The 26,508-nt window shown below is 40.6% G+C and overlaps 1 protein-coding gene across 1 annotated transcript in view; it reads left to right on the forward strand.

Annotated features, from left to right (window-relative positions):
- The window catches only part of dock1 (dedicator of cytokinesis 1), a 292,979-nt gene that overhangs the window by 21,753 nt on the left and 244,718 nt on the right, over positions 1–26,508 (forward strand). The window contains 10 exon segments of the mRNA XM_049564198.1: positions 13,938–14,021; positions 15,598–15,638; positions 15,780–15,835; positions 16,467–16,563; positions 18,032–18,180; positions 18,809–18,944; positions 21,305–21,462; positions 23,113–23,194; positions 23,761–23,896; positions 25,959–26,031. Coding sequence (XP_049420155.1) covers positions 13,938–14,021; positions 15,598–15,638; positions 15,780–15,835; positions 16,467–16,563; positions 18,032–18,180; positions 18,809–18,944; positions 21,305–21,462; positions 23,113–23,194; positions 23,761–23,896; positions 25,959–26,031 — 1,012 coding nt within the window.

Consider the following 26,508-nt stretch of genomic DNA (forward strand, 5'->3'; position numbering starts at 1 on the left):
CCTGTCGACTTGAGACGTTACCACTTAAAAATGCCACCTCATTAAGGCTCATCTATACTCCCTTTATGTACAAAAATAGATATCGAAATGCTGTAAACATCACTGAGCTCATATTTCCATGTGTCCCTTAGGTTGGCATAGATACAGCCAATAAATGGCACAAGCGGGCGGAGTCAAAAGTTTCACACAACAACCAATAACAACAACAACAACTAAAATATATTCATAAAATGGCCAACAAGTAACAATAAAATGTTGGTAAAAATGTTAATAACATATCTGAAAAACATCCCAATATCTGGGATTCCTTTCACCATTTTCACTATATATTTCTATATATTATTATATATTACTCATTATTTCAGTTTCTTTGTTGTCTCCTACAGTCATATACGGTATATCACTTGAACTGCACTACACTGTCTGCGCGATATCCGGTGGTACCGCTCCGTTTCGTCCGCATTTGTAAGCTCTGAGAAAACATGCAGAAATACAGATAAAGTGAACGCAGAGTACGGATAGAAGTCTTTGTCCGTCTCTGTCTCTGCATCTAAAGCCCCTTTTACACTGCCAGATTTTCTGCAAATGTTGGGCCGTTTTGCTGTTTAGTTTAAACAGACCGAGGCGACCTTCCACAACGGGAGGAGCTGTTGATAACGCTGCACATGCGACCCACTGGCGGTGGATTTAACAGGAAACAGCTGATAGCAGGAATTAGCGAGCAGCTAGTAGCAAGAGGGAAACACAAACCTGACAGACACTGTGAAGATGAGCAACTGGGGAGACAAGGAATTGCGTGCCCTCTTTGCCCTCACAAACGAAGAGGCCATTAACTGTCATATGACAGGGACGGTGAAGAACGGGCCAACTTATGAGAGAATCACTGCCTGACTATCGCCGCCTGACCAGCTGCGGCTTCCCTCCCATGTCACTGTTTACGTCACACGCTGAGCTACGCGTTTTGTTACTTGCTCACGCCCTCCATTGCCCCGAAAAAGACGCATTCTGTATAAACATAAGTAGATAGGCGGCATTTTGCTGCACTCCCCGATTTTGTTTTTATACTGCCAATGCTGAAATAAGACTGATTGGGCTTTCCTGCAAATTTGCACAATTCCTGTTTAAAAAGGGCTTAATGTTGGGCAAAAATTAGCCTTCAAGGTTTTTGAAGTGAAATGTGGAGCTATTGCACTTTTAGACTTAGCCATACCTTGATCACTGAAGAGCTTTCAAAGCCAGGAATAAATAGAAACAGGACTTCTAACAAAAGTTCAGCTCAAAATAACAACATGATGTCACTGCCTTTTAGAACTTTCCAGCAGCAAACAATAGAAGCATATTTATTTTGTTGCAGACACTCCCTTTATTTTTATTTATTTATTTAACCTTTATTTAACCAGAAAACCCCTTGAGATTAAAAATCTCTTTTTAAGAGTGTCCTGGCCAAGACCAACATCAACATAAGTTACAGACAGACAATATAGAAAAAAAATAAAAATAAAAATGAATGAATAAAAATGTAAAGCTCTAAAAAAGCAATATAAAACACAAAATAACTACAAAAGAAAAGCCAAAAAGTATGTTAATACGTTCTAGAAATGAACCATAAAAACACAAAAACGGCAACTACACATGAATACAAATATGTTGCATTTAGTTAGGACATGGTGGTAATATTTTCACCGGATATTATGAGAGATTTAAATATGATTGGACGACAGATTTTCCTGGTCAAAAAACAGTAATTACTGGATAACGGAAACCCTGAATCAACTAATCGTTTAAAGTCATTTATTAAGGTAATCTGCCAGACATTTTCTGGCTCTAGCTCTTCTGTTTCATTTAATTTCAAAATGAATACCTCTGTGTTTAGTAAAGTTGGTAGGACAAAAGAAGACATTATAAGATGACTCTTTGAACTCTTGGAAACTGACGGCAATTTTTCACAGTTTTGACTTTTTAGGCTAAAGTAGCCTGAGGGGTAAAAATGTATTAAGCATCTTTGTTTTTTTTTAATTTGCCTTTATTATTGGGTCGCTTACAGAGTGGTAACAGTGTATGAGAAGAGAAACAGACGGAGAATGAGTTCATGAACAGAGTACCTTGAGGCTCACGGTCACAAACATTAACCTCCAGACCATCAGAGCGCCCCCATCTTTCTCTTTTGTAGCTATAATGCACGAATATTCTTTATTTAGCTGATTATAGCGTGTACTGTATCTGGAAAATGTAAGAAAATGAATATATTGAGAATCTGATGGAACCTTTTAGTTCTTAAATATTAAAGGGACCCTGTGGAGTTTTGACCTTGCAGGTGACGTGATTCACATTCCTACCAATGGTTTCACATTATTCCACTGAACTTCACGTGCCGGTAACGTGCCAAGAAATGCAAAGGCGGGGAAGAAGACTGCAAGCTAGTAATCATGGATGTAAACATGCAGGATTTGAAATGGCGTTGTGAATGTTTTATCAGGGATCATACGCGTTCAACATGTTTGTTTGACCTCAGAAATACACACAATGAGCTTTGAGTTTCTTTAGTGTGTATCATTGAGGGACTCCAGCAGAGGAGTGTGTTAGAGGGCGCAGACAGTGCAGAGATTCAGTAGATACACCAGGTCCTTCCGCCTCCCTCCCCCCCTGCAGGCCAATGTTCCTCCCGTTACCCTAACAGCATTTGGCAGATCCCTGAAGAATACCTGTCAGCTCTGCAGCCGAGCTCACCGCAGCCAGCTCCGTCTCACCACCAGCAGGGCTCATCAGGGAAACACAGTAAACACCTGCAACGGCACCTCCATCAGCTCACATTTGTCCCATACAAACGACTTCAGCAGGTTGATGTCAGACAAGGGTGTGTTTGTTTCCCACTCCCGTCGTGTCCTCTAAAGGCTCATTTAAAAACATTTCGCCAGCTGGACATGAAGCCAAATCCAGCTCCTTGTAGGAATTCATCGTAAAAATCTCGCCCTTGAAATTACTGAGATACTTGTGACATGGGTGGGAAAAAATTGTAGCATCTTCACAATTACAGCACCGGCCTCAAAAGACATCTTTATGTGTTGCTAAATTAGGGAACATTTTAAAATTGAGCCCTACATAATGCGTCTGGATAGAAGCATCTTCCATCTCTGGAAAGTTGAATTTAATCCTCTGTGAGGTGATGCTTTGATGATGATGCTTTTAAATGAATGAGTTCTCTGTTGAATCCATTAACATAGATGCATTATATTTATATGATTAGATGTATAATGTAGCCATGCAGTCTCATGTACTTAGGTAGTAAGAGGTATATAATTTTAGATCTCTTAAGTCAGTCAGTCATTTACAGTCAGACATGTCCTTTAGAGAATACAGTATGTGGTCTGTGTGTGTGTGTATGTGTGTGTGTGTGTGTGTGTGTGTGTGTGTAACCCCTCTCTGCTGACTCCTCTGTCTTGCCTCAGAGACCCATAGTGCAGCTGGAGTGTAATAATCATCCTCTATTCTGTCCTGCTGCCTGGAAAAGGGCGTTCTCAGTCCACTGTGTGCTTATTGAACTCCTCCTCATTCAAGTTAAGGACTGTATTAAATTCATATTCCCTTGCTCTTTATTACTGTGCATTACTATTTTCTCCACGATTCTCTCTCTTTGTGTCATATGCGCTTGGGCTGTTCTGTCTGTACTCTTCATTTGCCCTTGCTCTAAATAAGGCAAAACCAATAGGCATGATTGGGATGGTACAAGAGCTTAATTAACTGTGTACCCTCAGTTTTAAAATCAGGTGACATAACTGTGTAACTGATTTTGTGAGCTATTTGCGGTTTTACTGTACTGGTCATGTGGACTTGGGCTGTGTGGCTTCATCTTTGAAACAAGCATATGCTACTGCCAGGATCAATTAGGTGTTTCCATGAGCGCATCATAGACACAAGAACTGAAATGTCACAGGATCAGGAGCCAAGCAGAGCTGCAACTAACGATCACTTTTATCACAGATCAGAGATATTTCCTCACTGAATCAATTGTTTCTCTGTATAATCAGAGCTTCCTTTTCAAGGAAAAAATGTCAAAATTCTGATTCCTGTTTCTTAAATGTTTGGAATGTCTGGTTTCTTTACTCCTCTATGACTGTAAACTGAGTATCTTTTAGTAGTGGGCAAAACAAGTAAGGCTGCCCCCTAATAGTCGACCAAATGTTAGTTGACCATGAAGGTTATTAGTCTGCAAGATTTCATTGGTTGCTTAGTCGCAGAAAAAAACTGGACCATGACCATTTGGGTATTTAATTTGAAAGGACAGACACAGGAAGTGGACACACTCAGGGGTCAGGTTAATTTCCACCCTGCGGTTATTCCACAGGCTAGTTAATAACATGTCGGGCAGGAAATCCAAAGTGTGGGATCATTTTGAGAAGGTGAAGGACGAACCCAAGGTGATATGTAAACTCATCTTCATTGGTCGACTACAAACATGACGTATCATCTGAAACATGGAAGTAGCTACATGCCCATTAGCCCACAGCGTCATTAACAGGCGGCTCGCTCAGTGTGTGACGTGCACTTGTAGATAAAATATAGGCCTATATTAATGAAGGTTCATTAGTATGGTTTTGTATTTCTCTGTAATGTAGCACAGTTTTAACAATGTTACTGATACTATTCTTTCTCACACCTTCAACTCAACCATATGTATATAATTTAATAATTAAATTAATATCAGAAATATGTAGGAATAGTCGACTAATGGCCCTAAATGACGACTATTGGTCAACTAGGAACATTCTTAGTTGGGGCAGCCCTAAGAAGAAGACATTGGAGCACCTTTTTCACCATTTTCTGACATTTTTACGACAAAATTACTAATCAGTAGTAGGAAAAGCACACATGCTGGTCCACTAAAGTTAGAATAACTTACTGGGACACTTGAAAGAACAGAGCCATCGTTGATGTTATCACTCTTACCTGTGCTTTTTCCAAAATGTCTGCTGTGAAGGTCAACAGGCCTTTTCCACAGAAGACATTTTGACATGTCACGGTAGGCAATTAATAAAATTGCTGCTTTGATTTCACGGTCTTGGTATATGTGCATGCTGGCTCACTGTCACTAACTGGGACTCTTGAACAGAAGGGAGCCATCGTTAGTGATATTAGCAACACCTGTGCCTTTCCCACTATTAGAAGTCAAAATGACTTGAATGCTGTGAAAAGGTCTGTTGTGAAGCTGTAAGTAGGGAATGTTTTGTATTTTTACTTAAATGAAGCAGTGTCAACATAGTTTCTGATAATTTTTGTGCCAGTTGTGCCTTTGTTAAGCCTCTTCTTAGAACAGCCACTGTCCAGTCCTACATTAGCAACCGTAACTCGGCCTCCCTGGCGGCAGTTATGCTAACGGTTGCTGTTTGTTAAGCTTCAAGAAGAAGGAAGAATGTCGAAATGGTCATATTTTTTGCTTTTTCAAAGCCAAATAACCCAAAGGAGAGGTGGTGGGTATGAATTAAACAATGTAGTAGACCTCACTCACACAATCCAAAAATATTTAAAAAAGGAAACTGTTTTGCTCCAAGGTAAGACACTAGCTAACGTTAACTAGCTAGCTGAACATAGCATATTAGCAAACACAGACAGTTGAAGTTACTTATGTTTTAACTTTAAGTAGTTGTAAACCATTTGAGGCTGTTTGCTCTTTAAAAAAATAGAAAAGCGGTTAAGAATTGTTGAGAAGCTGTAAGTAGGGAATGTTGTGTATTTTTACTTAAATCAAAATCGTTTCTGTTCATTTTTGTGCCAGTTGAACCTTCGTTAAGCCTCTTCTTAGAACAGCCACTGTCCAGTTCTACGTTAGCAACCATAACTAGTCCTCCCAGGCGTTAGTTATGCTAATGGTTGCTGCTTGTTAAGATTCAAGAAGGAAAAATGCCGAAATGGTCATATTTTTTGCTTTTTCAAAGCCAAAGGTCTAAGGTCTAAAGATGCTGGATATGGATTCACACATAAAACCACTGAAGATTAAAAAAACAAAACAAAACAACCCTCTTTTGCTCCAAGGTAAGACACTAACTGACATTAACTAGCTAGCTGCCTGTAGCATGTTAGCTAACAGTTGAAGTTAATGTTACTTATGTTTTAGCGTAAGGTTAGATAGTTGTAAACCACTTCAGGCTTTTTGCTCTTTAAACAGATAGAAAAGCAGGATGATTAAATTTTGCTAGCTATGGGCTAAAATAGATATTAGATAGTGAAAACTACAAAGTCATATAACGTTAGTTAGCTTAAAATAAAACTAAAAATCTAAAACTAGGAATGAAATGGTCACAGGTTTCCCAGGTTAAATTTTTGACAGTTAATGCTACTGTTTTAACTAGATAGCTAAACGCAGCATGTTAACTAACAAAGACTGTTGAAGTTACTTGTGTTTTACCTTTAGGTTAGGTAGTTGGGCTATGGACTAAAACAAATATTAGATAGTGAAAGCTACATGTAGTCATAACCAAATGTTAGCTTAAAAACAAGCTAAAAACTAAAACTAGGAATGAAATGTCCACAGGTTTACCTGGTAAAATTTTTGACAGTTAGTATTAATTATATATATTACATAGCATGTAAGCAACATAGACAGCTGAAGTTAATTTTGTTTTAACTTTAGGTTAGGTAGTTGTAAACATTTGAGGCTGTTTGCTCTTCCAACAAATAGAAAAGCGGGATAATTTAATTTTGCTAGCTATGGGCTAAAATAGATATTAATGAAAGCTACCTGTACTGTAGTCATAATCAAATGTAAGCTTAAAACCAAGCTAAAAAACTAGGAATGAAATGGCCACAGGTTTCCCTGGTAAAATTTTTGACAGTATTAATGTTTTAACTAGCTAGCTGAACATAGCATGTTAGCAACAAAGACAGCTGAAGTTAATTATGTTTTAACTTTAGGTTAGGTAGTTGTAAACCATTTGCGGCTGTTAGCCTCTTTGAAGAAATAGAAAAGCAGGATAGTTAAGTTTTGCTACCTATGGGCTAAAATAAATATTAGATAGTGAAAGCTACATGTGTTCATAATTTAATGTTAGCTTAAAAAAAAAAACCTAGAAACTAAAAATAAATAAATAAACCTCGGTAACATTTCTAACAGTATTACTGTGTTTTAAAGTTTTTAAATTATAATACAAAACCATATTTAGTTACCATGCTTTATAAAGTCCAGCATCAACAAAAGTTAACAACAGTTGTAGCTCAGACAAAGGCATGCAGGGACACCCAGTTGTGGTTCCTTTTTCTCATCAAAAGTGACACAGACACGAGGCATTTTCAAAGACATGTTGACTTGTGCAGCAAATTTAATGATATGATACTTTAATGTGTATGCAAACAAAAAGTGCAGAGTGCGGCTTGTTTTAATTGTGGTTTTCTAGATAAACTTGATTGACGTCTAATGATGTTATCAGTACTTTTTAAACATGTTTAGCACATTTTAACAATACCGCAGTGACACTGATAACCATGATAATGTGAATATGAAATTTTTATTATCATTATATCTCCAATATTGGCCTACCTCTATATGTTTATCCACATGAATTCTAAAAACATGGAGTGCCTGATGCTTGCACTGGAAATGCTGAGCTTTTTCCTTGATTTTAATGTCCGCTTTGTTCACAATCCTCCACCGACAAATTATATTTTGAATGTAGCTCTAAAATGCTTAATGTAGTCCCTTCTGTTTACTCTTCTGGCATGTTTTACAACTATTATTTCAGAAATTTGCTGTCATTTCCTTTGGAATATTTCTTAATGATGCTGCAAAATGCCATATTGATATGTGGGGTGTGAAGATCTGACAACCAAGGAGGGTGCAACTTAGCGAATTGAGCAATCAAGGAATTAGCTGATCATGTCAGCTCCAGAGTCAGCATTAAATTAGACTGAATGACACTGCACAACATGCACAGGTTGCGTGTATTATACTGTAATGTTCCTTTTAACATCGCAAAAGGGATTAACAGGGGACAAGGTGTCTGCAGTGAATACACAAATGGGAACATTGGATGATATTACGGTTCAATTTTGACTCACTGGGTCACAGTTCAATTCAAAATCAATTAATACAAAAATTATTTCCAGCTTGCAAAAAAATCTCACAGGGGTCTTTCACACAGATGTTCACTCTGGCTGAACTGAGTTGCTGCAGAGATGTGATGTGGTGGTAGGACAGAGCCCTTGACGTCACCTACCTGCTGCTTGACACTGCAGGATTTTCTGCCTGTTTGGCTCTTCAAAAGGCCAGCCCAACCAGACTGAGAGTTGCCTCATGCTCCGCTCTGCCTTTTCCTCCTGGAGAATCCTCTTGTCTGGGATTTCCTGGCTGGCTCCCTCTGCGGGCTCGCAGCCCACGGGGACTTTATACAAAACATCAAGAGGCTCAGTCTCTTTCCAGCGAGCATTTTCTATGCACTTCTTTTTCTTCCCTTTTTTTCCCACCCCTCCTTCATCAGTACACTGTATTCTCATCTGAGTGTAATGATATGTTATACTCTGCGTGGATTAGTGCAGGTTATTAGTGAGCCCAAAGTGTAGAATTACAATCAGTCCAGTGTTTATATGAGTCTGCTTATAATTGTGGAGAGGGCGTAGACGTGCGTTGCCTAAGTGGATAGGTCTGTAATCTGATTCCTGACTCGGTTCCTCTGATGATAATGTTCTCTGAGTTTGCACAGCCTTATGCAAGAGGTTATGTATGATAATGAGCCCCCGGCAAATGATGCCACTGTTTATAATGCCCCCCCCCCCCCCCCCAAAAAAAAGAAAAAAAAAATCATTTGCATGCTATTCTCCTGGGAGAATATGGTCCACTTCCTCATCCTCTTCGTCTTTTTCCTCCTGATAGATTTTCTCTTCCTCACTGCTTCCAAATTGACATCAGTTTACTCTTGGGTATGCAAATACAGGTTTATGAGTAATCAGAGCTGTCATTCAAACCCCACGCGACAAGAATCACTTTGGTTCCGTGTTAAATTGCACCATCATTGCCTCACATGTCAGGGTTATGTTTGATGGTTGTCATTTACTCAGCATCTTCCCAGGGTGTCATTTGCGCTCATTTTGTGATTGCACCTCCTGCCCAGTGAGAATCTCCCCAGTTCTCTGAACTCCCATTTGTTTGATAGAAGACCTAATCTCATTTGCGGTGATCACAGGGGCAGTTTTTCATTTTCTGATGAAATATGATGTTTTATGTCTATCAGAAAGCTGTTTGTTTGGGCTGCTCCCTCCCAGCACCTGCCATTTAGATAACATGCTGCATCAGCTGGACCTGTGACCCAGTTCCAAACAAACCCACAGATGCAGCAGTTGATGGCTTTACAGGCTTTTCTGGCCACTCTTAATGATAGTTTAATTGAGCGCACCCCGCTGCACAGTGACTAGGCTGCTCTCTGATGGCTGCTCATAGATTAATCCCACCTCCCTTTTGATTGTTTTGTTGCTTTCTCCCCCTGTAGGTACCTTTTTGTATCCCAGTGTGGTACCACTGAATTCATTTCCTGGGGTCTTTGTTCCATTGTCAGCCCGTAGCTCGTGTTCTGGTGGATTCGCTGGGCTCGTTGGATTGTTCTGGGGATCACAAAATGCATTGTGGACACGCACGTGTATATGCACATACACTTTGATAACAAAACAACACAGGGCTGAATGGAACAGGCTACACATGGCATTTCATACCCTCCATTCAATGTTGAAGTGGTTGGCTGCCTGAGTTATGCTATACATGCTGAACATCGGATACAGACGGAGGTATTGCGTAGTTGCACAGTCATTTTTGAGGCTGAATTTCATGATGGTTTTCAACAGACATCTCAATAAACATCTTGGTCAGTGGTGGTGATGGTCTGCTTGACCACTGACCAGTCTTCCTCTTTGTTTTTGTATTATGTTGTAATTATTTTTGAGACATTTCCTCTTGCCAAATAACAAACGTTTTACAGTGTTTGCAAGTTATAGACCGGTCAGCTAGTATTTATTCGGCCTCTTTGTACCTTCTAAAAGTTGTCTTATGATGTCTTGAGTACTTGATTATACAGTCTTACAAGGTTGACTGACGCCTTCTATAGCTGTCACATAGTGTGCTAATTAGTTGTCTCTGTTTTCAGAGCAGCCTTTGTTACTGTGATTTAAAACAAGTCACTGCTTTGTTTAAAGTCCCCCTCCACTCAGAAATATGTTTTTCTTCTATTTATGTCCCATCTAAATCTCTGACCCTGACTATACTGACTTGTATCTGTGCAAAATTTGTCACTGGAGAGGTGTTTTCACATTCCTCTACTGAAGGGGACAATGTCTGTGCACTTCTGGAAAAACTAATATTCAGACAGGCAAACCAGATTAGGTATGTATGTCACTAATATGAAAGCCAATCGCTGTCTGATACAGGAAACACATACTGACATGGGAACAGACTTTGACACAACATGGGCTCTCCCCACTTAGTTTTAGCGGTGTACCAGCACTGGAAAAAAGCAGAGAGCAAAAGTAAAATTCTACTGCAAGCAGTGGTGGTGGGCAGGGTGCAAGGCCAGATCCAGAATTTCTTAATGAGTGAGAAAGAGTAGATCTGCTTCCCCTTTCAAAGATTTTTTTTAGTATTATTTGAGAAGATGACTTAATGTGTTAATTAAGTGACAGTAGCAGATACCGAGGATATGCCAAAAAATGTTGGTATACTTCCTTTTTTTTGACCAGCATTTTAAAAACACAAGGAAGATTTGTTGACTTCACATACTTTCCGATGATCTGTTACAGGAAAAGACTCCCATGTGGGTGTAGGACACATTAAATGATTTCACCCCAGTAGCAGAAGCGACAAAACAGAAACCCTTTGTTCTAGATAATTGTCCACCATAACAACTTAAGAGCTCAGTGTTAACAAAAAAAAAAGTACTGCATGCCACCTGATATGGTATTGAAATATAATAAGCCCCTGTGATTGTGGGAGAAAACGGTCGATTCACTTGTACCATTAGCAAGCTGGGAAGGCTTCAGTGCCTGCAGGGAGGGTCTTTTTTAATTAAGTCGTCATTCACCTCTTGAAACCTCTGTGGAAGCGGCCCTGCATGCATTCCCTCAGCAGGACATACATACACACACACACACACACACACACACTTGTGCCATTTCTCCCTGCAGGTGTCCTCTCAAAATGAACACCTCCGTCAGCACAGTCACCTGTCATGATGTCAGTGTATAGGTTGTGTGTAGGATGAGTGCACACTTGTGTATGTGTGTGTGTGTGGAGGGGGGGGGCCTTGTTGGAAAGACAGGTGTCGGTCATGGCTGGTTTGACAGCGACATGTTGTTTACCTCTCACTGAATGAAAGAACAAGTGCCACCAGTCAGGATTTTATTGTCTTTATAACGTGACCTTGACATGTTGATGGAGCTCTGACAGTAGATAGAGAATAGCCTGCATTATATTGGTACATCTACAATTAAATTGAGTCCACAGAGATCTTTATGGAGAGGAAAAGAAATGTGTTTCATGTGGTACTGACTATTAGTTAGAATTTTACTTTTGCTAATGATTTTGTTGTTTTGTGCCCCATTTGCTTTTTTTCTGTTTGTTTGTTAACATTCATTCATTCATTTTCTGTAACCGCTTATCCTGTTAGGGGTCGCGGGGGTGCTGGAGCCTTTTCCAATTGACAGTGGGCGAGAGGCGGGACATGTCGCCAGACTATCACAGGGCTGACACATAGAAACAAATAACCATTCATGCTCACATTCACACCTACGGGCAATTTAGAGTCACCAATTAACCTAATTTGCATGTCTTTGGACTGTGGGAGGTACCTGGGGAAAACCCACGCTGACATGGGGAGAACATTCGAACTCCAGAGGGGCCCTCCCACCCTGGTGTTCAAACCCCCCCACGCCATCTTGCTGCAAACCACTGCACCACTGTGCTGTCACTGCTTGTTAGCAGGATATTGCAAATACATGTTAACAGATTTTGATTACATTTAGTGGAAAGTTTTTACCTTATTTGCACATGTACATTTATATTAAAAAAGACAGCAAGAATTTAAAAGGAGTTTTAACATTGTATGGGAGTGTTTAGAAGCCAAAAATGGCTTATGAAGATACCTTACAGAAAAGAAACCAATAGATCCAAACAGCAAGTAGCTCCTGTTAAGAGGATTTTAATACTGTGTAACATTTCAAACTAGCAGCTCTTTCCTTAGACTTCAACCTTAACCCTTTACACTAACCTAGAAATCCATGGGTACCAGGGCTTTCAGCTGCACTGTCCCCAGGCTCTGGAACTCCCTACCTCCACGCAGTCGACAGTGCGACAGCATAACATCCTTCAAGTCCCATCTCAAAACCCACCTGTTCAAACTGGCCTATGCAGTTTAACACTGACTGTACACCCACCCCCTCCATTTTAACAGTCTGACTGATTTTTGTTGTTTGTTCAATTCATTTATCTTGCTCTGTAATAGAGATGCACCGATCCAGCTTTTTCCGTTTCAATCCCGATGCTGTGGCTTGGAGTATCAGCCGATACCCGATACCGATCCGATACCATGGTTGACCTAAAAAGCTATATACCTTTACATGTAGAACAGACAAGACTAGAGCCATCAGGCGTTGATGAATACACAGTTCTGATAAAATGAAACAAGATGAAACAGATTAATGCAATGATGAACTATTTATTTTTAACAAAAATAAACAATTGTGCAACAGCAGTTGAAATAGTGTGAAATACCTCCACACAGCAGATTCTCTCCTTCGCTCCATGACGTACGACATAGCTCGCGTCGCAATAGATTTAAAGGGAAAGGATCGCCTCAGGTATAGGTTGCATTTTCTGATACCCGCTCTACAGGAGCTACCTATCAAATAACACTAGTCATACTTCAGAGAAAAACAGAGAAAAAAGATGAATAATTCATCAAAGCAGCAATGCAAAATTATGATAGAAATGTGCAAATTGCAAAAATGTTCATATTAAGAAGATGAGGTGCATTAGAGAAATCCACAATTGTTATTAATCTTTACAAATTAGAATCCTTTTCCGATGTTTTTTGAATAATGATAATGTTGATTGTAGTAAAGCATTGTTCCAAAGATAGTCCTCTGCATTTCAATGAATGTCAATTAAAGTGAAGCCTAAGCAATGAGTTTTTTTGAGGATACCTAGGAATGTTGTGTGAAGGTTTTTATAGCACTGCAAAGTTTTTTTTAAGCATATTTGTCTCAAAAAAAGCATGACATGTCAGATTTGTCCACAGGTATCCACATTTTCCCACTTGTATTAAGGACTATATCCTCTCAGATGGGGCTCTGCTCTTTAAGTTGCCTCAAAGAGAGATGTATTAATTCCACTCAAATGAATTCTGTAGGTGCCAACACACTTTTCCTTTTGGCAACTTCATTTTACTCCCCACAATGTGCTGGTGATTTGCCAACCAATTTTGGGAGCCACCTGTAATGTGCTCTATTGATTCTGTTCATTCAGCAAACAAACAATACAGACAGAAATATGTTTTTGTAGTGTTGACTAGAGAGCCAGACAGTCATCTTCATGTCACCTGTTTGTTTTGTCTCAGAACACCTAAGAAAATCAGGAACTCTGCAGTATTTTATTATCTCTTTGCCTCCATCCTGTAATTCTGTGCAAATCTGTTTTTCCACCGGCATTATTGTTGTTTTGGCGTTCTCCGTCATTATTGGTTTCTTTGCAGTGGGCGGTAGAAGTGTGTTGATATTACAGCATCGATGGTGAAAGGCCCAACCATCACTGTGTCAGACTGCGTGGGTGGACATCCTGTGGATGTGTGATGCCTCTATTACACATTGCAATGGCACACAATTAGCGCCACAAGGGAGCCAAACGCTTTATTGCCTTTTTCCTCCTCCTGTAATATCTCCTCCTCCTTATATTGTCCTCTCTCATCTTTCTCCAGCAATCTATAACTATGATGCCCGGGGAGAGGAGGAGCTGTCGCTGCAGATTGGAGACACAGTGCACATACTTGAGACACATGAAGGTGAGAACAGGCTTAGTGATGACATGCATGATCAGAGCTGACACGCCATTGTCGGGCATTATTTTCCTGTCATTACTAGTACCTCTTTTGTTTTGTCAAATGTTTCTACATGTGTTCAGTAAGGTAAAATATAAATATAGCAATATTGATAATGATGGTGTGTTCCTGTAAATGAACAGCATGTTGTATTCAGTGTTATTTTCTAACTTTAATGTCATTGTTTATTGTGAATTGATTAATAAAATAGTTTACCTTAGTAAGGAGTGACACTGCAGGTGAATGGGGTCAAACTTTTAGCTAATAGATATCACCATGAAACTTCCTCAGTTGATTAATTACATTAAGACAATTGGGCTGCGTTCACATTTCAAGCCAATTTTGCCAGAATCCGATTTTGTTTTTTAGCTTTGATGTGCCACAGATGTGATCCGATCTGATTTTGACTTTCATATACGGCCCTAAATCTGATACATATCCAATCAGTGGCCATGCAACCACTATAAGAACAGTCATATCGGAATTCATGTGTCTTTTTACCATACATTTGTGGTTTTTCCACATCATACTGCACTGTGCAGCCACAGATCACTCACCATACAGTGTCGGACCAGTTTGTTGAAACTACAGAAGGCTGTTGTAGTCGTACCACTTCAGACAGCCCCAGTCAACAGCCACTAGATTGTCAGACGTTTTTCGACGAGGACAGCTTGCCTGCATGCTGTGACAGTGTTGCTGTCAGGTGCCGACAGAGATACTGAAATGTAGTCCTGGAAATTCTTTTTTAAAATATTTTTTTGGCTTTATTAGACAGGACAGACCTAATTGTGAAATGGGGAGAGAAGGGGGATGCAGGCAGGAATCAAACCCACAGTCGGCCACTCTAACCACTGAGCTACTGGGTGGAAGCTGCTAATAGAGCTATAGCTGTGACTTTTGTGTTCCTAGCCACGTGTTTCTGTTTGTGAGAGTGCCTGGCCCGTAGGAACAGGGATCAGTCCCCTCCTCAGCATATTATGAATTGTCTTCCGACCTCTGAAGCAAATCATTCAGAAGATGAACTTTTGTACCATTGTGCCACTCATTTTTTCCCCAGATACCTGTTTCACATATGTGACGTGAGATGTCATTGGTTGCATGTGAGGCGTTTCAGGGCAGAGATCCATTTATGCTGATGTCAAATAGGGGTCACTTCAAACATGAATGTCAACAGTTTAGGCAGAAAGATCTGATCTTGGGGGGGAGTAGGAATTGAGCTTTAAGCCCTGTAATGTAAACATGAACTTACTTTTTGTAATTCAAGTTTCTCAACTTTTAAATATGTACTTTTTGTGTACATTTCCAGAGCAGATATTTGAGCTACAATGAGCACTCCATTGTGTTTTTGGGTGTTTTTTTCCCACTAATCTAAGCGAAGGCATGTTATAAAAGCATATAGCCCCAAATCTCAAAATTGACCACCTATGTTTTCACCTGAAGTGTCTCCCCGTAAAATATTTAAGTGCAAAGTTCTTATTCTTCTTGTGTACTGTGTTGGTGAAAAGCAGCTTACATGTAACATAATTCTGCTCTCCAACAGACTGGTACAGAGGGCATAGGCTGAGGAGAAAATCCAAGAAGGTGAGTGGCCAGTAAACAAAAATTTCACACACTCATATCTGTTACTGAAAGGTTTTTTTACAGCTTTGGTTTTGTGCAGCTGTTTTAACTTCTGTCCCAGTCTCATGATGATGTTTGCATTATGATCTCTTCCTCTTCTAGGGCATATTTCCTGCTTGCTATATACACCTGAAAGAGGCCACAGTCGAGGGCATTGGGTTAGTATCTCTCCACTTCCACTTTTGAATGACATGAATTTAGAATTCCTTTTTTACAAGCAAGAAGACTGCTTCTACTTTCACTGCTTTGTGTGTAACATTATTGAATTATTACTAGGACTAAGATGAATTATATTATTATAATGTAATCATGCACTGAACTGAAGACAGCAACGAAGATCAAATAGGAGGCAAATAGATGAAAAGTTTGTTCTCCCGTCTTATTTTCTGACCCACTGAGAAGCTTGTTGGCGAGATAAAATTCAACTTGTATGTAGACAGCCTCTGCAATAGTGTCAGCAAAGAGGTCTGCTCTTGATATGATGTGACATGTGGGTTTGTTGTTGCACAACTTGTGGCACTGTTTTGTTTTGATCTGTCTTCTTTGATTTCACTTGCACAACACGCTCAAAACAAAGATAAACCCCAAACTTCAAAGTCATGGAATTCAACTGAGAACCTTGAGGAACAGATATTTGGTTTTCCATTGAATTATAACTGAAGGATAAAAAAACCCCAGTATACTTAGATAACAGGCAACATGTTTAGTACTGACTGTGTCTCCATGTGGGGCGGAAAGGGCAGAGAGGACACTGAATCACTGTATGAAATTCGTTCACTGTCACTGCAGGCAAAAGGAGACAGTCATTCCCACTGAGCTGCCCCTGGTTCAGGAGGTTACCACCACGCTGCGGGAATGGGCTACAATATGGAGGGACTTGTATGTGGTAAGCAAGCCTGTCCAACCCCCAGTGGAAATGCACACATGCACATACATACACATTCATGTCAGATATGCTTTTGGGGGACATAATGAAATGTATGGAAGACAGAGGGCAAAGACAGGCTTATGAGATGATTGAGCTTATACAGCAGAGATACTCACCTTGCATTGCCTGGGGGCCACTTTTGCCAAATGACTGGAGGCGAGGGGCCAGTTAAAGCGTGGGCAGGCAGTTTAATTTTGGCGTCGTTGGACAAAAATCCCATAATAAACTTTGAGCATATTGTAATTCAAGTGGACTGTGTGTACACTAGACTTCTGCATCTCTGCTTGGCTCTGCTTTTAAGACTTTTAGCCCATGACGGGAGACTTTGGCCAATCACAGGGCATTTTCAGAGAGGGCAGCTGTCAATCATATCAATCACTGCTTGTTAACTGTGGTCAAACTGTCAAACTAGGCAGCACTGATCAAATAAAAAATAAATATTTCTCACCTCAAAGGTTTTCAGAAATATACTATAGTGGAGTGGTTGCCAGCTGGTGGGTCGTGGTTCAGAGATTGGTTGCAGGTCTATTCTGAATGGGCTGCAAGTGACTCACAATCATGTCAAGTTTGTAAAGAGCACTCCTTATTTTGAAGTACAGTGAATTACAGGCACAGAGCTTTCATTTTGAAGTGCTGTTTCCTGCTGTAAACGCAGTGATTAATGGACAGCTACTTGACAGCAAACAAGCTCAACATCATGGCCAAACACAACTGTGACACTGAATATATCAAATTGTGTGGACCTTAAACTGATGACTGAGGAGAAATCTGGACCTGAAATCTGGTGAATCAGTTTATCTCATTGTGAAATAGAAAATTGTCGGCATGTATCTGTGTATCACTTTTCTACAGTGTCTTAGCCCATTACAGATGTCAGTATTAGCTTACGTGTTGCCATACACTGAAAAAAATGTATGTTAATATCTTGTTGACCAAAATTTTATGTGTATTTGACCTTTGTTTTTCTTAATTTCAGTGAAATATATTTCATTGTATTTGTATTTTTATTGACCGTTTGCACTGAAAATGATAGAATTAATCATAAGGTTTTGTTATGTTTCATTTTTAAGTTTATAAAGTGTTCATTTATGCATATTTTGACAGATAAAAAACGCTAATACAACATATTTTATTTATAGTTTTTCCTAAAAAATTTAGTATTGGTCCGGGTCTTTGTGGGTGGGTTTTTCTTCTCACAAAATATGTTGTTGAATGTGACCTAATGTAATTCCACTCGCTCTCAATAATGAAAAGCTTTGTTTACCTACACTGTCGTGTACCTCCTGCTAATGAGATGTCTGACCTGCCAGTGTGAACAAGACCTCTTTTACCAGTCAACAGTTCAGACACAAGAGCACTTGGACACTCTAAATGTCCTTTTGTATCTAAGCTGTACACATGTTCACCCGTCTGTTTCTACTGCCAGGGGGACAAACGCGAGATGTTCAACTCTGTCCGTGATATGATCTACGACCTCATCGAATGGCGTTCCCAGATCCTGTCCGGCACCCTCCCACAGGACGAGCTCACCGAGCTCAAACAAAAAGTCACCTCCAAGATAGACTACGGCAACAAGTGAGGATCTAGTCTTTAGAGGCTTTCAGCCTTGTCCTCCCCTCCCCACAGCTCATATCCCTTTATCCTCATATCTATCCGGAAAAATGAGTCTTGTTGGAATAGGTCAGCAGTGTCAGTCAATAGAAAATGACAGGTCATCACTTAGCTTGAGGACAAACTGGGGGGATTTAGCTTCAGCAAACCGTACTGTATTCCATCATGAAATGACAGCTCCTGCTGTGTCTGCAGTGGACCTAGAAAATCGGTTGAAAATGAAAATTGTGAAGCTTCATTCTCCTCCTGTGATGAAACTTTAAACCTTTGGCCAGGTAGAGAAATGGCTTTTGCCTCTGCAGAAGCAGGGAGTGATGAGTTGATGAAATACATTGACTGCATGTTCGGCAGCATGCTGTTGTCTGCGCTGAATTCCTCCATAGAATTAAGAGTTGATAAAGAGGGGGAGCTTTGAAAGAAACAGTGAAGGGAATGTTATACAAGGTGAAAATGAGGCAAAGGGAATGGCAGCGTACACTTCATGTGTACTGTTTTCTCTTTCACAAATGTCACCACACATCTCTTACTGTATACTATTGTATGTTCATCTTGGCGGACTCTGGCACTCGTTAACTCTCTATTCTTATACAAGGTACTTGGATCTCGATCTGGTGGTCAGAGACAAAGATGGAAACATCCTGGATCCAGAGCTCACCAGCACCGTCAGCCTGTTCAGAGCACACGAGGCAGCGTCCAAACAAATAGAGGATCGGATTCAAGAGGAGAAGGTAAAGATAGAGGACCCAGTCCTGCCTCTTGGACGTCATTTTCCAGTTATAAAATCAACTATAAGTAAAAGCACATTAGTTACGGTGTGAATGAACATGGTGCACAGTTTGATCTGAATGTAGTTACACTTCAATCTCGTTTTCCCTGGCTCATTAAGTCTCAGTCAAGAGTCAAACAGGTGCAGTTACAGTGTCTGCATTAGGAAAACAAAACCAGGGCAGGGTAGAAGGGTTAAAACTGCTCTTCACACCAGATAATTGTTTGAGATGACCCCTCATTTGTCTTCATTTGAGACTGCCCTCTTCCACAGTAGTGTCTGCTCCATCCTTAGGCACAATAATAAAAAACTTTATAGCCATTGCTAGCAGTGGCTTGAGGGATAGTAATGTGGGTTGGTTGGTCAACACTGAAATATCTCAACTGTTTCACAATTTTTGTGAAATTTGGAGCAGATTTTATAAGTCCCAAAGACGATAAATTATATTTATTTTGGCAATCCCTTAACTTTTCGCGTGGAACCAGCAACAGGTCAAAATTTCAATTTGTCCAACCTGCAAAACCTACATATTTGCTGTGCTTTGTATTTTCATTTACGTGTAGTCTGACTCACAGGGTGTAGACTGTGGCTATTTAGGCTGGCATTCTCCCCACCCTCCTCTTTCTGCGTGTTATCAGATCCATTTTGCTACAGGAAACAACAACAACCCTTCAAGCTAACAACCCACACACTGAAAATGGCAAGTTAAGACAAAGAATAAAGCATGCCTACTTTGTTCTTCCGGTGAATGGTTGTAAAAATCGAATAATAACGAATAATAACGAATAAAGCGACACGCAAACACACTCCAGAAGAGCCTAGATTCCGTCTCACAGAACTCTCATGCCTGATGTCAATCCGTTTTTTGACACGGCCAGTCAGAATTAATTTGCCACATCTTTTTACCCCGGCAGTGGCATGTGCCAGTGAAAATTACTTCACAAATGTGCCAATCTGTTCCACTTACCCTGAGCCTGTATGATATCGCCTTCATAATGTTCTGCAACAGCCACATACAGCTAGCAAATGGTCTGTGCTGTAACACGTCTAAGTATAATCAGGGCTAAGGCACCAATTATCAAATTATGTTTGTCTTTTTTGTCAGTAAAAGTTGTATCACAAAGTCGACAAATGTTCAAATGTTCCACCAAAACAAGTTCCCTCCCCAGACACTATTTTGCAAGACCGCGATCACTGTATCCTGGTCTTAGTGCCACCCAAGACGACTGTGATTGGTTCAACGAAATAATAATAATAACCTAGAGCATTTTTCCCCTATAGCAGAATGATAATGTGTACCTCCAGACTTTTCTGCAGCACTGACACTGCACTGTGGAGATAGATCTGGACATGCAAAACTAGTTCATCCCACTGCCTCTAAAGCTGTGAATGAAGAGAGTTTGCTTTAGCCATTTATATTTATATGATACTGTAAACTATGGAGAGAGTGTTGTGCTATTTTGCTTTAGACAAATAACGTCTTGACTGACTCCTGTCAAGTAACAGCAGCACAGGCTGTTTCAGTTATCAAACAAATGGACAAAGTGCATTACAATCTAAGAAAATGCACATAAAACACAGAACCCCTGCAGTTCACCCTAAAATGGAGTTGTGGCATTTGCACAATTTCAGTACAGCAGTGTGGAAAATGGGGCCACTGCTGGTACACAAAGACGCTTGACTGCTTCCTCAGAAAGTCAGGAACGCAGCCAGATTCCCTGTCTATTTTACTTGGCGCGTCAGTGGCATCCCTCACCTGAATGTCAGCTGGCAGTATGTAGGAGTGTCAGACGCTAAGTGCCCTGCAGTTATGTGGTCTCATCTTACGTGACCTTCTCATCCAGAGGTCTTTATTGCATATGCATGGGCAATAAGAAAGTGTCCAGGTCAACGTGATAAATATTAATGATGTGGCCCCAGCATATTTTTGAAGGGCGTCCAAGGAATCATGCAATCCGTCCACCTTTTACTGCAGATGCAGTTCTGGAGATCAAGGGAATGTTAAGGCTTTTTATTCCAGTGGGGACAGAATATATTATGCTGAATTCTTATGGATTTATAGATGTTGTTAAATCTTGCTTCTTAATTTGTAAAATGTTCAGAAAGACCAAGGCAGTGGCTGACATTCAATAATCTGGTGTGCAGTTTTTAAGTACATCACAGTATCTCTTTCTTCACACTCTAGTGTTGTCCTAGAAATCCTTGGATCCCTTCCTGGGCTTATTGTTTAAACTTCACAGGCCTGAGGTCTACTTGCTTGTGACAGAAAAGTGTGGAAGAATGCCCAGTATTGAATGCAATATCTCTGTTTTCCTCCGACAGTCTCAGAAGCAGAATATTGATCTGACCAGGCAAGCAAAGTTTGCCTCCACACCAGCGTTTGCCCTCTTTGTGACTCTAAAAAATGTGGTGTGTAAGATCGGCGAGGACGCAGAGGTGCTCATGTCACTCTACGACCCAGTGGAGTCCAAGTTCATCAGGTAAACCCATGGGTGCATATTCACTTATCTCTCACTCTCTTTCTTTGCTTTACTCGCTCACTCACATTCTCAAACCTGGCTCTGATTAAGCACTGGGATTTTTTTTGGCTCCTTGCAGCATTTCAGTTTTACATTTTACCTCTATTGTTGCACTGGTAATTGAATTCCAAGTTTCTGTCTGTTGCTAGTGGGAAACTATAAAGATGATGTTCTCGTGTCTGGAGCCGCAGTCTGAACTGTACACCAGTGCTCTGTATTTGACTGTAGCTCAGACAGCGAAGATTCTTTTCATAGCAATCGTGACAACTCACGGTCAAATACGGTCGGTGTTTCTAAATCGAGTGGTGATGAGTTTAGATGTGCCCTTCATATGTACAGCGCTGAAACTAATGCCCTTTATGGACCAGATAATATGTCTAGATGGCTTTTGATGTTTGAGACTGAGGCGTATTTTCCAGAACGTCAAGTATCAGTGAGTACAAACACTGACAGACATTTGGAAGCACTCTCACACACTGACAACACACACACACACACACACACACACACACACACACACACACCATGCAGGAACATGACCAGAACAAGTGCAACCTGCTTCTCAGGGATTTGCTATTGTTTTAGGATTGTGACAGCAAATTATCACAAGTAGAGCAGCTCAACTGTGGAATGTTTTCTCTTGCATCCATTGCAGTCATGTATTTTGTTTCCCAAGCGGATCGGTGTCTGGATTAACATTCAGGCTTCCTCAGCTTTGAAGGAAATTCTAGTTAATGCAACCCAACTGATTGCCTTAATTCGCTGTGTCATAGATGTTTCTATGTAATTCTGAGAAAGTGCTGAGACGGGTGATAATGACTAGGGGTGTAAATCACTACTTTAATCACAATATGATATTGTATTGCTTCTTTGGACAATAACACAGTATTTGCCGATATCACAAAGACTGCCATGATAGGATTTCGATCCAGTTCAATTCAGGGGCCTATGATCAATATGAGATTTTGTCCTAGTCGCCATTATTAGCTTAAGCTATTTTACAATGCATATATTAGCCTAACCGGTAACAGACTTTTCCTCTACTCATAGCTTAACAAAGTTCATGTATTATTACTACTCATTGTCAGTTTAGGTCATCGCATCTCCTGACAAGAACAGCATGGTTAAATTTCAACCAGCATACATGTTTTTGTCAGTCAAGCAGCAACTAATGTTGCTGTAGTGAGAGCAACAAGTTAGCAGAGTGAGATGCCTGGCCAGGTTTGTTGTGTTTCCTCAGTGTTTTATCATGTGACATCACTATTTGCTCACAGCATGTGATGTGCTTTGTCTGTTGACCTGTATTTTCTGTGGAATCCAAAATATTTCCACACTGCCGATGTACTTCTGAGGAGTTAATATCCTCTTCACCTTTTTCTTTGCTACTTGCCACTATCTGCCGGGTGCTGTTTGACGGTGACTCAGACACACCATGGGAATTTCAAAATAAAGGTGTATCTTAAAGATGATGATATGGATCAACGTTTTCACTTTCATCGATGATACTGCATTGTTGATCGCTGAATCGAAAAATCCGATCCGTGGATTGTTACACTTCTAATGACGCTCATAACGTCATGCTTTTTTTTTCCTGTCTTCTCTCCCTCACAGTGAAAACTACCTGGTGAAATGGTCAAGTTCAGGTCTGGTGAAAGACATAGACCAGCTTCATAATCTGCGGGCCGTCTTCACAGTGAGTGTGTTTGCTTGTATGCGTGTCCCCGTGTTTGTGTGTGTGCGCACGCTCGCCCATGGTAGTCCACTGTTTATTCAGCCATGTTATGAGGCATGTGGGAGCCTGTTTGTAGAGCCTGTATTTGTTAAGCTCTCTCAGAAAGAGCTTGCCTCGCTGTATGTATTTACCAAGGCAGTCACCTCTATCTAATGGAAGCCCAAGGGCGGAGAGGTCAGTGTGCACCCACTGGGAGCACTTTGCTAGTTTTGGAAGGTTTTGCCCACCGGAAATGAATCTGTGGACACAATCACAGATGTAGCTGAGGCAATTTGTGGTGAAAAGTTTACCCTTAACACAAACTCATCTTCACCTAAGAGGGCGGAATTAATCTATCAGTCGTTGTTGTGCACCCTAGCATACTGTTGCCTGACAAAAGTGCTTTAAATCTAACTTAATTTTCCAGGGATAAATGTACAATCTGATTGTAATAGTTTTGGATTTGTCTACCTACAGTATAAGTCATTGTTATCGACTCTAAGGCAACAGCATCAGCAGTTTTTTCATAACTTTTCTTCCCTCCTCAGGACTTAGGCAGTGAAGATCTGAAGAGAGAGAAGATCAGCTTTGTGTGTCAGATTGTCAGAGTGGGGCGCATGGAGCTACGAGACAACAACACCAAGAAGCTGACGTCAGGACTGAGACGACCCTTTGGAGTGGCAGGTAAAGCAGACTACACAGAGACTCAGTGATAACCCTGTTGTTCTAAAATAAGCCGCGAGGCATGAGTGCTGTTACTGTAGTCGGAGGTCACCTTTTAAAAACACTGATTATCTCAGAGCGTTGTAGCCGAGGCTCTGCTCGAATATCCCCATGTGAGTGAGATCAGATCAGAGAGAACAGATCCCCTGTTTTGCCTTACACTTCAAAGTAAGTGTTGTGCCAAAGTCTTTGCCCGGATGAGTGAATGTATTTGGCGAAAATTCATAGATACCCAGCTAAAGTAGAGAGAAGAATTAAAGTTGGATTTATCTCCTGCTGGCAAGGTGCCAGGCATATCGTAAACTAGATGATTTTTTTTTTTTTTTTTTTGATGTAGATGTTTTGCCCACAGTTCTCCAACAGAGAAAATTATACCCCTCTTTCCGTGTCTTATTCCCACTGCTGCTTGAAGGGAAGGTAAATGACACCCTAATTTATGACAGCTTATCTTTAGATATCATCATCATTGCTCTGGTACACAGCGTGATGTTTGAGATTAGCTTCTTTTGAGACACAGATTTAACGGGCTTTATATGGTTGTCCTCTGGCCTGTAGGGTGATAGAGTAAGGGTGAAAATGTGCTCCTTCTCTCATTCACTTCAGTTTGAGATAGGTGTGAGAATGTGTTTCCTGTTTTGGTGTCCGGCTCTGATGGTCACAGTTCAACTGTGGTCAAATTTGACCAGCGAATGTGCACACTCTGCAAATAGCAGAAGTGTTAATGCTTTGTGTGTTTGGAAACACTGGGTTCATTATTCTAGCAGTGTTATGTCAGCCCATTTTGTTTGGTATTACACTATCAGACTGCTCTTATAGACCTCGAGGCCCAGTTCTGTACTCTGCTGTGACTGTTGCTAGAAAATGTAAAGCAATTTACAGAGTGAGGCTTTATTGCACTTGCAGAATCGCCAGCTTTGTGGATGCGTTCTAGGAAAGTCTACGAGTGCTGAGGTCTGTCCAACTCCACAAGTCCTCAAGGGGCCTCAAGCGAACTTTCTGCAGACTTCCACAGAGTCCACTTGGAGTGAAGACTTTCCCAGACTTTAAAGATTCATTACCCATAGTTATTTGTGATACAGATGTGACATTGTGTACACTTAATCTATTAAAGCACTAATTGAATGTTCAACCACATCATGATACAGAAATATTTACAACTGTAGGCTACATAGGTAATTGAAAGGCATTTTAATTATTGCAGCCTACCATATAAAAGCTGCACAGTGTGATATGTAGGTTAAGGAAAAAGGCTGACAAACAACAAAGGAACATCTTTCAAATTTAATAAGTAATACTGCATAATACATTTATGTTAATTGAATAAATAATGTAATCCGTGAGTGACAATTGTAGGGACAGATGAGCTGACAATATTCATTAACTTGTGTGAGGAATATGGCGACAGCAATCACCGTTTGCATTACTTCAGTTGTGCTTGAGGCCTGTCTATTAACAGCTTGCAGTCTTGCACCCTCACAGACTTTACGTGATGACAGTGAACACGTCACAGTACATAAAATAAAAGTCTGCGAGGGCTCACTTGGCAAACTGAAGGGTGGGCATTTGGGTTCAGCCTTATATGACACCAGACTGGAAAGAAGTGATTTGCTGCCCTCCCTGGTTCAAAGTTTCACGCCTGGCGGTTGGGTGTGTTCAAAGGTGTAACCACACCCAGTGATGACATGACAGGGTCCTGGAGTATATGTGTGCATCTCTGGAGCAAGCTGAGAAATTAAACCACCGGAAATTCTGGGTGTCTGTCAGATCAGAGATTTGTCTGATTGTGTGACCTCTATTCAGGTCACAGAAATCAGGATTGACTTGATTTCACCTAAGATAGGCACAAACCATGCTTACTCCATTGTAGCCATGCATCTGCCTTAGTTAATGCTCACCGACGAAGAGCTATCATTGGCTGCATTCACCCCGCACCCTGCACGGTTACCTGTAGCTCTTTCACAGCCGTGCTATGTTCTGCAGGCCTTGAGAATGTTTTAACCCTCTCTCCTTGTTTTTTCCACAGTAATGGATGTCACCGACATCATAACGGGCAAAATGGACGATGAGGACAAGCAGCACTTTATCCCATTTCAGCCGTAAGTGGATTGTTCAGCAGCACAAAATAAATCACATTCACACATGAGGGGGCATAGAGTTCCTTTAAACCTGGGATAATGTTGCATAAAATGGCAAAGCTGATATAGTTCTGCTCTTACACTTATTTCCATTATTTTGCGTATGTACAGTATGTCAGAACACAGCTTTTGTATTTAATTTCATTTTTTAAAAGTCTTGAATTCTTGACACCTGATTAGCAGGGGTTTTAAGACAGTAGCGCTCCTCTATTCCCTGCTGACTCAATTAAGGCAATCTCATTAACTGCTGCCATTCTTGTAGGTCTGCGTACAGAGCCGGAGTAACCTTTTCCTTAACGTGATTTCCTGCATAATTGGAAAGGCTTCAGATTCAGGCAGTTTAGCTGGCAGATCACCTCACTTAACGGTTTTATCTGTGAGCATAAATCATGGAAATTAGAGCCTTCCTGTGTGAAGAGAAGAACAGGTTCTACAAGG

The sequence above is a fragment of the Epinephelus fuscoguttatus genome, linkage group LG20 (genome assembly GCF_011397635.1).
Source record: "Epinephelus fuscoguttatus linkage group LG20, E.fuscoguttatus.final_Chr_v1".
Lineage (NCBI taxonomy): Eukaryota > Metazoa > Chordata > Actinopteri > Perciformes > Serranidae > Epinephelus > Epinephelus fuscoguttatus.